The sequence below is a fragment of the Emys orbicularis genome, chromosome 5 (assembly GCF_028017835.1).
Source record: "Emys orbicularis isolate rEmyOrb1 chromosome 5, rEmyOrb1.hap1, whole genome shotgun sequence".
Classification (NCBI taxonomy): domain Eukaryota; kingdom Metazoa; phylum Chordata; order Testudines; family Emydidae; genus Emys; species Emys orbicularis.
Window position 1 is genome coordinate 91,526,020 of NC_088687.1, and position 13,721 is coordinate 91,539,740.

General features: G+C 46.7%; 1 protein-coding gene across 1 annotated transcript in view; it reads left to right on the forward strand.

Moving 5' to 3' along the window:
• DLC1 (DLC1 Rho GTPase activating protein) overlaps positions 1-13,721 on the forward strand; it is a 370,991-nt gene that overhangs the window by 334,082 nt on the left and 23,188 nt on the right. Inside the window, exon 6 of the mRNA XM_065405826.1 lies at positions 4,007-4,088. Coding sequence (XP_065261898.1) covers positions 4,007-4,088 — 82 coding nt within the window. The remainder of the gene's footprint in view (positions 1-4,006; positions 4,089-13,721) is intronic.

Consider the following 13,721-nt stretch of genomic DNA (forward strand, 5'->3'; position numbering starts at 1 on the left):
TCATAGATCTCTAGTTTAATTCAGGGATTCCCAAAGTGTTTCTTAGCCAGATTTTAATGACATTCATGGACCCCTCCCCTTCCCATTTGTGATCCCATAACATGCCTTTGGCAATTATAGCAGTTAATTACATGACAATATAAGAAAGTTTTCTTTTTTTAATTCATTTTTGGCAACTCTGATGCTATTTTAGCAGCTGCAACTAAGAAGGGGTAATCAACACTCTAACCAGCAAGTGCTCCATTGACCATAGTTTGGCAGCCTCTGGTCTAGAGAACTGAGAACAAGACTGCGATCCAAGAACACTTGACCTCTTGTCCCAGCTCTGATATTAATTTACTGGGACGGGGGATGGACCCAGGGCCGGTGCAAGGAAGTTTCGCGCCCTAGGCGAAACTTCCACCTTGCGCCCCCCCCCGCAACCCTGCGGCAGCTCCCCACCCCCCCTCCACCCTGAGGCACACACACCCCCCCCGCCCCCCGTGGCAGCTTCCCCCCCCCCGCCCGCAGCTCCCCCCCACCCCCCGGGGAGCCGTGCGGCAGCTCCCCACCCCAGCTCATCTCTGCTCCGCCTCCTCCCCAGCACGCCGCCCCCGCTCTAATTCTCCTCCCCTCCCAGGCTTGCGGCGCCAAACAGCTGATTGGCGCTGCAAGCCTGGGAGGGGGGAGAAGTGGAGTGGCGACCGCGCGCTCGGGGACGGGGCGTAGGAACGCTGTAAAAAAAAATTGGGGGCACCGCTTTTTGGCGCCCCCAAATCTTGGCGCCCTAGGCAACCGCCTAGTTTGCCTAAATGGTAGCACCAGCCCTGGATGGACCTCTCTACCCCTGTTTCAGAGTTGGGGAAACGGAGGCAAATAATACTTCAGAGTTCTGTGAGGATTAGTTAATGGGCCAAATTAAACAAAGCTCAACATGCAGAAGTATTATACTTCTTGTGTTCATGGGGATTCACCTCAGAGCAGGAGATGTCTCCATCACTGTCCTTCATTTTGGAACCCAGTCCTTCACTGCAGTAGCTTCCACAGGTTCTGTGCCCAACCCTTCATTCACACAGTGCCCGTTGAATCTTTTCAACAGTGGATCCACCAGTCTAATCCCACTTCTTACTAGCATCTGTAGCCAAAGAAGATCCTCCAGTGGAGCCACTGCCAAGAAACAGAGAGGGATCTGGGAACCCTACCTCAGTATGTAAGCACCTGGGCTCCTCATGGATGGCCCTTGCCTCCTGTGTGTTCTCTGGCATGAGGTGGTTTTTGGGGGGCAGGGCTTATTCTGTGGGAATGAGAGAGCGCGCGTGCACACACACACACACACACACACACACATACACACACACACTAATTTGAAGATAACTCTCTGAGGAGATTTTTCAACCCCCAAGACACTCAATGCTAGTATGTCTGAGGGAGGGATTACTCTACGTCACCGCTTTTTCAAAGTCCTTACTCCAGCAAAACTCTGACTTCACTGGCAATTTTGTCTGATAAGCACTTCAGGATTTGACTTAGCATTTTTAAGCTACTAAAATGCAAAGTCTATTTTTAAAAAGATACAGTGAAAGTCCTTTGCTGTTTTATCTGTTTTTTGTTTATAAAAATTATTTGCATCCTAGCAAAGTTATGAAGCACTGTCATAGCTGCCTCTTCTTATTCATAAAACCAAATGCCCCGCTGTTAGTTTTAACACTGTATATAGACAATCCACTATTTACAGAGAATAATGGTTGGAAATTGCAGCCAATGCTAAGCTGGCCCTCTTGAAAATGATCCATTTGAGCTTTAATTTGCAGCTGCATTGGCAATGTGAGAAGATAATAGCAGTTGCAAAGACAGCGGTTGGCAGTTCTTTTGTTCGCCTGTTTAGAAATGAAATTTCCTTCTATTATGTTTCCTCTCTTTTGGTGCTGACACTATGTGAAGAACATACTTTCTTGGGATGTGTGCTTGGGGGCCATAGATTCAATAATGTCAAAATCCAGGGGGCAGGGATTTACATTTGGAAAAAGTTTGGATTCTTAGGCAACTTAGTGCTTTTGAGCCTCATTTCGATCATGCTTTACTGATCTGCAGAATCTCTAGGAAATTGTTTGTACACAAAACATTCCTTGCTTGTGATTTTTCAGGATCTGTTTGCAGTTGTTTTCTCTGCAGACTACAGGCTTTTATGAGATTTCCGATTTAGGACCAAATCTGCTTGAATTCAATTGAACCACCCAAGTAAGAGCACAATTTGGCCTATTCTGTTATAAAAAGAAAGCCATCCTTATTTAAAATCAATATACTATTGTCCTTTTAAATTCTCTCTGCCAGAAAAAGGCAGAAACAAGAAAGATACGAATTCTATCCCCCCCCCCGCCCCACTTCTGCTAGTCATCTCATTAGGTTTTCAAGTTAACTTTGACGTAGACCTCCAAATAGGAGACACAGCTAGCTTGTTACCAGAATTTGCTAACATTTTCTCCGTTCATTTGGGTCCTGCACTCCTAGAATGGGCCTGAAACTATTGGGTATAACATAAGTTTTATGGGAAAACACCTGTATGTTATAGCCTCAATTTAATATTCATTAAAACCACTAATTTCAATGGACCTGGGCTCAGGCCCTGTGTTTTGCTAAAATTAAAAATTATCTGCAGTTTTCTGCAGAAAAGCAAAAATTCCTTACAATTTTCAGAAAATGGTATTGTCTGTTTGTTCCTGAAGGAAATGTAGACCAAATAGTTAATAAGAGAGGTTATTTGTTGGTCTAATGAAAAGTAACATTGTCTACATTGTCTCTGGTCATGTTAGCAATTTTGTCTTGACCCTGCTGATTTTAGCACTTGAACTCAGGCCTGGTCTACACTAACCCCCCAATTTGAACTAAGGTACGCAACTTCAGCTACGTGAATAACGTAGCTGAAGTCGACGTACCTTAGTTCGAACTTACCGCGGTCCAGACGCGGCAGGCAGGCTCCCCCGTCGACTCCGCGTACTCCTCGCGCTGAGCAGGATTACCGGAGTCGACGGCGAGCACTTCTGGGTTCGATTTATCGCGTCCAGACAAGACGCGATAAATCGAACCCAGAAGTTCGATTGCCAGCTGCCGAACCAGCGCGGTAAGTATAGACAAGCCCTCACTCTTCCTGATTTTTGGAGATTAGATCTTTATAGCAAATTGCTTTTCCTTATTCTACAAAATCTGTGTGGTCAGAAAGGCAATACACAGCTGCAGTAGTAGCTTTAGTGCCTGTTCGTGTATTGCTTGAACACTCAGAACTGCCAGTGGCTTCAGTGGGAATTTTGACTGTGCAAGGAATCCAGGATCAGGACTTGTGACATTCAGGAATCTGTGGAGGACAGTAAATAATATTTATCTGGGTGCTGTTTCAGAGCTCTAGTAAATTTCCAGCACACTGACAACATTGTTTCCTCCTCCTTGCTCTCCCAAAGTGTTTATCTAAACAATCGTTTAGGGAATGGAGACCGCATGGGACTCTTAGCAGTTTGGCTTTTTTAAATTTCAGTTCATATCTCCTTAATGTCATAACAGTGACAGACTATTAAATTCCTTGATTAACAGCCAGAGAGATTTTGTTTTTCATTGTTTTCCAGAGATTTTGATTTTGCTGACCTTTTGCTTTAATATAAGGTATACAAGCTTGATCAAAGTACTAATATTTGTTTTAAACTAGGCTCGCTTGACTCAGTTGCAGCTTCTGATGACAGGCAGATGGCTGCATTCAGCTTGTTGCTCCCTCTGTCTCTCCTTGTTTCATCTTTGCTTTGCTCAGTATTTTTTCCATGACGCACGTGAACTTATCAGTTATCAGAGCTACACGCAAAAGTTTCTACATGAGGAGTAAATCTCTTTCTAGCATTTGAGATGGTAAGATGTGCAATATATCTTGGAGGAGCTGGTTGCCTGTATCTTAGTGAGCTGACTCTGAGACAGCTGGCTGCTTTGAAATGAGTTACTTTTGGGAATAAGATTCTCTTTGATTGCCCATCTCTCTTGTTTCCTTCAGATCTCCTATTTCCCATTGACATCACTTTAGTCAAGCGAGAGCATGACTTTCTGGACAGAGATGCCATTGAGGCCTTATGCAGGTAAGTGAAATATATTGTTTTGCAAGAAAGCACTTTATGTGCGATAAGAATAACCTCAACTGAATCATTTACTAATTAATCATTTATTTGAGGACTTTTGTTATCCAGTAGCCATGGCCAGTTTATATTAATTTAAAAAGTCATATAAATATGTTTGGGATTTTTATTTTTTTTTAAAGTGCTAAAAAGCAACTAGTGGCCATCTTCATGACAAACATTTCCCAGCCTCTTTAATTCCTTGTTTGATTTGACAACCTGTTCTTGAATTAAGCCATAGCAGAATCAGAACTATGCTGGCTAAAACTGTATTTAAACAGTGTTGTTGCTAACATGGCTGTATCATGGTCTCCATCACAAATGTGAACAGGGATGATTTTCTGAGAACTGTGCTATTGCTACTTCACAGCCAGATTGCTAATCCCTTACTCACATTGGTGAGCAGTTACTTACATAAATAGTCTAGCTGAGTTTAGTAGGAAAACTCATGCAAGTAACTGATCACCAGAATGAGTAAGGCATTAACAATTCTGCCTTAAGTATTCTAGACTACAAAACCAACCACCCTGTTACAACATCTTATTCTGACACAGTTAAAAAAACAATTCCATTCTCCAGTGTAAGATTTCACTTTCTTGCATTGGGGTAGAGCCCTATTCCCCCATCTTTCATATCTGCCTCTAGCTAGATAAAAGTAAGTCTGGTAATTTTTTCCACTCCTGTAGGGTTACCATATTTAAAAAATAAAAAAAGAGGACACTCCACGGGATGCAATATACTGCATTTCAAATGCTCATTTATATGCTCTGTAACCTGTAAGGCTATTTAACAGAAAGTACAGTGATTTTTTTTTTTTTTAATTAAAATAAACATAAGGGATTCCCAGAAATGTAGTCTTTCCTTGCCAGGAAAAAAAATATGTAGCTAAGCCAGTGTATTTTGGATTCAACATTCTCCTGCTTAAGTATTATCTTAACCTGGATTTTTGTATTTTTATGGGAGAAAAGTGGCTCTCTCTATCTTACTGAATGAAAGTAAGACTATTTTCTGTATTAAGCTATGACATTCCCTGCTAATTTGATCCAAATCTTTAGGAAATGGAATCTGACAAAACAGCCTCCTGATCAAAGTAACCAACTCAAAAAGACTTATTTTTTGTGAAAGTAGCCAGTGTTTTATATGGCTATTGTTGTAAAATAGCTAATTTGCTTTAGTCTTCAAAATGTAATATACAATGTAATTTGCTTATTAGCCTAATGGGATTACTATATACAACAATTAAACCAAGGACAGTGTTTTTGAAGGCTATAACATGGTTTTGAAGCCATTGTGATGATCTGACAGTATTGTACAAATGAAGAATGTTTTTGATTTAAGTAAAAATTTTTGGGGACATATTCAGATTCTACTAACCATGAAATAAAACTAAATAACTCCATGGAGCAACTCTGAAATCAGAATTTGGCTACATATCCTTTATAAATATTGCCCCATATTAATAGGTTACCAAATTCTGTATTCCTTTAGGGTTCCATCATACTCCCTTGGTCAAATTTTTAAGTCAATTAAATATCTTTGGCTAGACTACCTCTAGCTAATGTGGTTTGGAATTAATATGCTATATTTCTTCATGCTTTTTGCATTTATTTTGACTGATGTTAGACACTTGGTAAACATTATAATGATTAATTTAGGAAAGGGCTTACAGCTGTTGTCACAGAGCCATAAATCTGGCACTAGATCTTGGCTGAAAATCTTAGTAGTTGGGAATTCTCTTGCATTTTTAGCACAATGTTCAGTTAACACCCAAATGCAATTGACAGTAAAAAAGTAATGGGAGGTGTGTGTGTGACTTCCTGTGCCCTGGGCTGAGAATATAACTCTCCATGTCAACTGGTGTGCTACTAGCAATCCTTGTTATCTTATGTTTATTGCACATTTTACAAGGAAATTAAATCAGAACAGACATTGTGAAAACACAGACAGTAGAAGTGATCAGAATTACACATCATTTAATGCAACATTTCAAATAACTTCTCCTACCTGAAAAACAGGGACACACAATTTAATAAACAGCAATTTATAATGTGAGCAGTGAAAACTGCCAGCAAAACTTTAATCACAGATTGATTGTGTAAATATGATTCTCTATTGAGAACTATAACATGGAGAGAAGTCAAGGAGTGTAGTGCTAAATATTTGCTGCAAAACTTTTGGTAAACACTTCACTCTGAAAATATATAATACTTGCCTTACTTCAAAGGGAGGCATTATTATTTGTATACACTAAAGATTAGTGACTTACTGCTGGGTATGAAGAAAAGGTCCCTCTCTCCCAATAGTTTACAATCTAAGGGCCCCATCCTGCACAGACTTAGTGGGATCTGCACGTGCTAAGCACCTCTGAAAATCAGGCCATCGAATTAGTTGCCTAAACAGGGACTTAAGTGCCCAGTGTTAATTTTTTAAAACTTGAATGCTTGACTTAACTCTTTAAATTGTGCCCAATATGGACATTTTAGCAGGAATGGCCCCAAACCAAACCCCCGGATCCAAACACCTCCAAATTTAAGGGAGGCCCCGGTTCAGATCCCAATTTTATCATTTGGGCAGATCTCTAATTTGTATATGCTGCTCAAACCTGAATGTTAGTGTTTTTAGTGGAAAGGTTGAATGTTGCCACTGTGTTACTGGCTTCCCCGAACAATTTAAACCACCAGATAAAATCGAGATTATAGAGATAGCATCCAGTGCTCATGATACTTAGTAGCAACACAGTGGAAATAATTAGAAAATAGTCTGTTACTGATCATGAAACATATGGTTAGCAGATAACATCAGGGATTATATCCTAATCTGCCAGGGATGCTTCAGGTGGTTACAGTCTGCAAAGCCCTGTTTGTTTGTTTCTTAAGACATTCTGTAGAGTAGTGACTAGGAATTTATCTTCAAAGGGATACTGGGCACACAATCTGTGGACAAAACAAGGTCCTGAAACATGCTCATCCTAAAGGATGTTGCTACCTAAGTACAAATTTTGTAGCAGACTGTTATGGAAATCCTGTCTGATCTGTCTCTCATTTTTGGGGTTTCTAAATCACCACCACCGTAGTGGCTACACGCAGGCATAACTGCATACGTGATATCGGAACGTACTTAAACCCTGAGGCTCCCAGACTTTTGAGCCAACTAAGATTACTGTAGCAGACCAACATGACTAGTGCTTGCAGCTCCTGCGAGCTTTGAGTTTGGATGGGCGCAACCACCATTGCAGGGTAGAGTATGTACAAATGAATGGCAGGCAGGCAAGCAGTGAAGGCACATTATGACCCAGCATAGAGACTCATCATTGAGGTATGGTGGAAAAGACTAAGTCCCAATCACAAAAATCTGAAGTATCAGGATTTACGCATACTGTATTAATGACTGGGAACACTACTTTAACATAGTGTCAAGTATCAGGGGGTAGCTGTGTTAGTCTGTATCCACAAAAACAACAAGGAGTCTGGTGGCACCTTAAAGACTAACAGTTGCATCTGAAGAAGTGGTTTTTTACCCCCGAAAGCTTATGCCCAAATAATTCTGTTAGTCTTTAAGGTGCCACCAGACTCCTTGTTACTTTAACATAGAGTAGTGGGCCAAATTTTGCCCTCAATTACGCTATTCACAGGTATCACTGAGGGCAGAATTTGGCCCAGCAGCAATTTATTAAACCTTATGGCTGAGTGTGCCTAAAGGATTTAAATGCTCAATACCCAAGAAGTATTTTTGTAGGCAGGGGGTTGGACAACTAAAGGCCAAGTGGGAGGAAAGAGAGACTGATTGGATGAGGATCTAGAAGGGGGAAAACTGGGTCTGGCTGGGAAGACTGGGGACAAAGAGCCAGGAGGGATTGGGAATGGTTGAATAAGGAGATGGGGATGGGGGCAAAGGGAGATGATTGGGAGGGGGGGGGCAAGTTGGAAGTGATGAGACAGAAGAGGTCTATACTGGGGAGAACAGTCAGAAGAGTCTGTGCTCACTAGAGAACATTCCCCTCTAGAGCCTGGAATGGAACCCAGTCTCACCACTCCTCTGCTGTCAGCAGCTACCTGTGAAACCCACTGGCAATGTGTCTCAATGCTCTAATGCCAAGTACTCTGAAAAAATCAGGTCTTAAGTATCTCAAATTTGCCCCCCCCCAAATTAGTGGACACTTTTTTTACCTTAATCTTCCTGTGCCTCAGTTCCCCATCTGTAAAGGGGAATAATATCACCACCTCAGTTTATAGAGGTGTTATGAAAATAAATATCAAACGTTTGAGACAGACTCAGATGCTATAGTAATGAGAGCCATAGAAAAGCCCATGAGGAAATTAATAAGAACATAAGAACAGCAATACTGGGTCAGACCAAAGTAGCCTGTCTTCCGACAGTGGCCAATGCCAGGTGCCCCAGAGTGAATGAACAGAACGGGTAATAATCAAGTAATCCATCCCGTCGCCCATTCCCAGCTTTTGGCAAATTATTCTGAATACTGTGCAGGAAATAAGACCTAAGGCCACACATTGAACAATGAGGAGAAAACAAAATATTGATTAGCTGCTCACTAAGTGAGCACCATCCATCCTGTGCACTGAATGAGGTAGGGGTCCTATGGAAAAATAGTATGTGATCATTGTCACGGAGTATGGGGGGACTCAGGGCCCCGCACCCCCGGCTTCCTGCGATTCACCATGACTCTCAGCCAGCCAGTAAAGCAGAAGGTTTATTTAGACGACGGGAATACAGTCCGAGACAGGTCGTGCAGGCACAGACAACAGGATACCCCTCAGTTAGGTCCATCTTGGGGTCCTCGGGCATCCCAGCCCCCCTCCAGAGGTCAGAGCCCTCCCTGCCTCCAGCCACCTCACCAGCCAGCTTCCCAGAGTCTGCCTTCAGCGACCCCTCCCACAGCCTTTGTTCAGTTTCCTGGGCAAAGGTGTCACCTCGCCCCAGCCCCCTCCTGGGTTCTCATGTTACAGGCTCAGGTATTTTCAGTCATTCCCCCATCCCCCAATGCAGACCATCCCAGCCACACTCCCCTGTCAGCACTTACAGATCACAGTAAGAACAGTCCCAGTTCGTCACATCTCCCCCCTTCGAGACCGAACTGAGCGGGGTCACTTTAGCCAGTGACCCGGGGAAGTTCGAACCTACCCCCGTTCCCATGGATGCCCCAGCATCCCTCCCATTCCTGGGTGAGAATTACACCAGGCCCCTCCAGTTTCACTCCCCCCCTTAGGTCGGGGGTGCTTGAGGGCATTTGCAGTTCGCATGTGGGAAGGGTTATGCGGCCTGTGCCCTTTTCCCACCCCAATACCCCTGGGGTTCCAACTGGGCTGCGGTCTTCTCCCAGCGCTCCAGTCTGGAGGTCTGTGCTTCGGGCTCTCTTGGTTCAGAGCCCCCCTTTTAACCTTGGCCACCCTCTGGAAAGGCTCCTCTATGCTGGGCAAGGGTCCTAAAGCCGTTTTCCCCTTGTCCCGGGCCTTCCTCCCCCTCTGACAGGGGTCACAGGATTGGCAGTACTGCCGGACAGTAACAAAGACCCCAGGCCAGTAAAAGCTCCGTAGCAGCCTCTGCTGGGTACGCCAGGTTCCCTGGTGCCCTGAGAGGGGGGTGTCATGGGCCCGGCACAGCAGCTGGCGGCGATACTTCTGGGGTACCACCAGCTGCCTCCTGAACCTCCCTGACTCCATTTTCCCTGGGGGAGCCCATTCTCGGTACAGGAACCCCTTCTCCCACAGGAACCTTTTCCGGCCACCTCTCCCCATGGCCTGTACCGCACCGAGGTCGGCCAGGTCCCTTATCTTCCGTAAGGAGGGGTCTTTCTGCACCTCGGCCTGGAACTCAGCAGCTGGGACAGGGATGGCCACCTGCTCTCTCTTGCCGGCTGGGTCTGAGGCCGCAGCCTTCCTGAGCCGTGTCCCTGGGCGTTCCCTCCCCACCAGGTTAGGGTCCTGCGCCTCGGGCAAGGCACCCTCCCCAAGGCCAGGGCGCAGTGCCCCTCGCCGGCTCTGACTGCGGGTCACAACCAGTGCACTTGGTGGGTTGCTTGACCAGTCCTCCAGGTCCCCCCCCATCAACACCTCAGTGGGCAAATACGGGTGCACCCCCACATCCTTGGGGCCCTCCTTGGCCCCCCACTTCAGGTGTACCCTCGCCACGGGCACTTTGACTGGTGTCCCGCCCACCCCCGTCAGGGTCAGGTAGGTGTTGGGCACCACCTGATCTGGGGGCACCACCTCGGGCCGGGCCAGCGTCACCTCTGCGCCCGTATCCCAGTATCCCTCGACCTTCCTCCCATCCACCTCCAGGGGAACGAGGTACTCTTTCCGGAGGGACCGCCCCGCGCCCACCGTATAAACCAAAAACCCTGAGTCTGGAGCATCCCGCCCCGCAGAGAAGCAGGCCTGGAGCTCTCCTCCCTCCTTAGCAGGTGGTACTCTGCCAGCCCCCCTTCCCTGGGAGTGCTGCCTCTCGCCCGGCTGGGTCTCTACCCAGTCAACCCTCTGTGGGTTTGGTCTGCTCAGTCTGTCCCTGAGCCTGGGGCACTGGGCCCGTATGTGACCTCTTTGGTCACAGTGATAGCAGACCATGTCCCAGGGGTCCCCTCGAGTGGGTTGGATGGACCTGACGCTGGATCTTCCCCTTTGGTGGGGTTTCTCCGCATTTTCCCGCTGGGATGGCCCATGGTGACTCTCGCTCTGCGTTGAAGTGGGACTGTTCCTTTGGGACTCCTCCCTGCCAGCCCCTGACCGGCTCTTTACAAACTCATCGGCCAGCCGGCCTGCATGTCGCGGGTTCTCTGGTTTTTTGTCCACCAACCACAGCCTCAGGTTGGATGGGCACCGCTCATACAGTTGCTCCAGTACCAGCAGTTTAACCAGGTCCTCCTTTGTCCGGGCCCCAGCAGCCCACTTGCTGGCGTATCCTTCCATGCGGACGGCTAGTTGCAGATATGAGATCTCCGGGGTTTTATTCTGACTCCGGAACCTTTCCCGGTACATCTCAGAAGTCAGCCCAAACTCACGTAGCAGGGCCTTTTTGAATAGTTCATAGTCCCCTTTTTCCGCCTCTTCTAGTTGGCGGTACAAGGCCAAGGCTTTGGGGTCCAGTAAGGGGGTGAGAGCCCGGAGTTTGTCTGCAGGATCAACCTGGTGCAGCTCGCAGGCCGTCTCAAAGGCATCCAGGAAGTTATCCATGTCCTCCCCCTCCTTACGTGGGGCCATGATGCACTTATCAAAGCTTCGTGCAGTCCTGGGTCCCCCCTCACTCACCGCAGCCGGGGGCTCGCGGCCCTTCAGCCTCGCCAGTTCCAGTTCATGATGCCTCAGCCTCTCTCTCTCTTTATGCTGCCTTTGTCTCTCTTCATGCTGCCTTTGTCTCTCATTCTCCTCCCGTTCATGCTGCCTCAGTTTCTCTTTCTCCTCCCGTTCATGCTGTCTCTGGTGTTCACGATCCTCCAGCTCTCTCAGCTTTAGCTTTATCTCCCATTCCAGCCCATTTCGCTCCACGGATGCTGCGCGTGGCCGGGAGGATCCCCTGCTGGCCGGCGAGCGTTGCCGGGAGGATCCCCTGCTGGCCGGGGGGGTTACAGCACCCTCGGTATTTGCTGGGCTCCTCCACACCCTTCCCCTAGGCATAGGCAGGAGGGGTCTCTGGAAGCCCTCAGCAGCCGGCTGACCACTCCCAGATGGGACAGACACTGGGGCCTGCGCTGCATCTGCCAGGCTGCTTCCCTCAGAGACAGGGATCAGTTCATTCGCGCGATCTCCCTTCTCCAGCTGGGCAATGAGCTGTTCTTTGGTGAGCTTCCCAGTGCGCACCCCCCTCTGCTTGCACAGCTCCACCAGGTCGCTCTTAAGCCGCTTGGCATACATCTTCCTGCTGGCCGCTCACAGGCCTGTGTGCTCACCGCTCCCCACAGTCTCCAGGGAGACCCCTAGTGTGCCAGCCCTTCTCGAGGTCACCACCTCTCTGACAGGGTCGAGCTGCAGACTCCTCCGCCCCTGGGACCACTCGCTGCGATCCCCCGGGGGACCCTGTTACTGCAAAAGTCCTTCTCGCTGGTCACACACTTCCAGGGGTGATAACCGTCTCTCTCTGACTCCTCAGCACGCCTGGTCCCCGTCAATCCCCCTTCGTTTTACTGCTCCCCAGTCACTTACTGCAGGAAGCGCCGTCCACGGGGTGCAGTAGATCCCACCGCTGCCACCAGTTGTCACGGAGTATGGGGGGACTCAGGGCCCCGCACCCCCGGCTTCCTGCGATTCACCATGACTCTCAGCCAGCCAGTAAAGCAGAAGGTTTATTTAGACGACGGGAATACAGTCCGAGACAGGTCGTGCAGGCACAGACAACAGGATACCCCTCAGTTAGGTCCATCTTGGGGTCCTCGGGCATCCCAGCCCCCCTCCAGAGGTCAGAGCCCTCCCTGCCTCCAGCCACCTCACCAGCCAGCTTCCCAGAGTCTGCCTTCAGCGACCCCTCCCACAGCCTTTGTTCAGTTTCCTGGGCAAAGGTGTCACCTCGCCCCAGCCCCCTCCTGGGTTCTCATGTTACAGGCTCAGGTATTTTCAGTCATTCCCCCATCCCCCAATGCAGACCATCCCAGCCACACTCCCCTGTCAGCACTTACAGATCACAGTAAGAACAGTCCCAGTTCGTCACAATCATATAATGCATATACACAAGGGGGCTGAATTAAGGTTGCAGAGGCAACATTCATCCCAGCATTTCATACCTTTTGAGTGCTTGATTTTTGTAACCTGAATAATTGAGTGTGTGTGTGTGTGTGTGTGTGTGTGTGTATAATATATATAAACACATACATATAATATAAAAATTCATTCAGTGGAACTACTTATAGAGTAAGGCACTACTATGCAACGTGATTAAAGGTTTCAGTGTCTCACCCGCTATAAACAAGCTGGATGTGTGATTATGGGACTGTTAAATGAAACACATAGATCTGAGACATCTCTGTAGAGCATTTAGATTTTCAAAAGGAAACTGTTTTTATCATGAAAACATGTCCGATCTGAAACAGAATCTTTACATGCCTGGTTGTTCCCGTAACTGATCTCATTTATAAAGGGATGATCTTAACTTGCTTTCATATTTGTGTTTGTGAGGGGTTAGGGTGTTTTGTTGTTTTTTAAAAGGATCTCTGTAGAAATAGTCTTTACACTTATCTCATTCAGCTGTTCAAGAGTTTTATTTTAAATGGGGGGAGGGCAGGCTACAATATAATCTTTGTGAAATCAAAGACACTCTTATCAGGCAGGCTCTAAATATGTTTTCCCTGACAGATCAAAGTGGTCAGGCTAGTTAAATGCAACAGGCTGGAAATAGATAAAACCTGATATGGGGACTCAGTGGCAGCTTTTTTGCTGTATGAGGCAAATGCTTCAATACTGTAAAATTCACAAATTGTTACATGAAACAGAACTGAAGACCAAGTCAGTATGCCTTGGATTGAGGCCCAGGAGTTCCAAATTATAAATCAAAAGTTAAAGAAAAGCCAAGTAGTGTTTACTCCTCTAGAAGATATTACAGTGACCTGTGTTTTGAGTAATTTAACATTTTATCCACAATAGTGCAGGTATGCTTTTT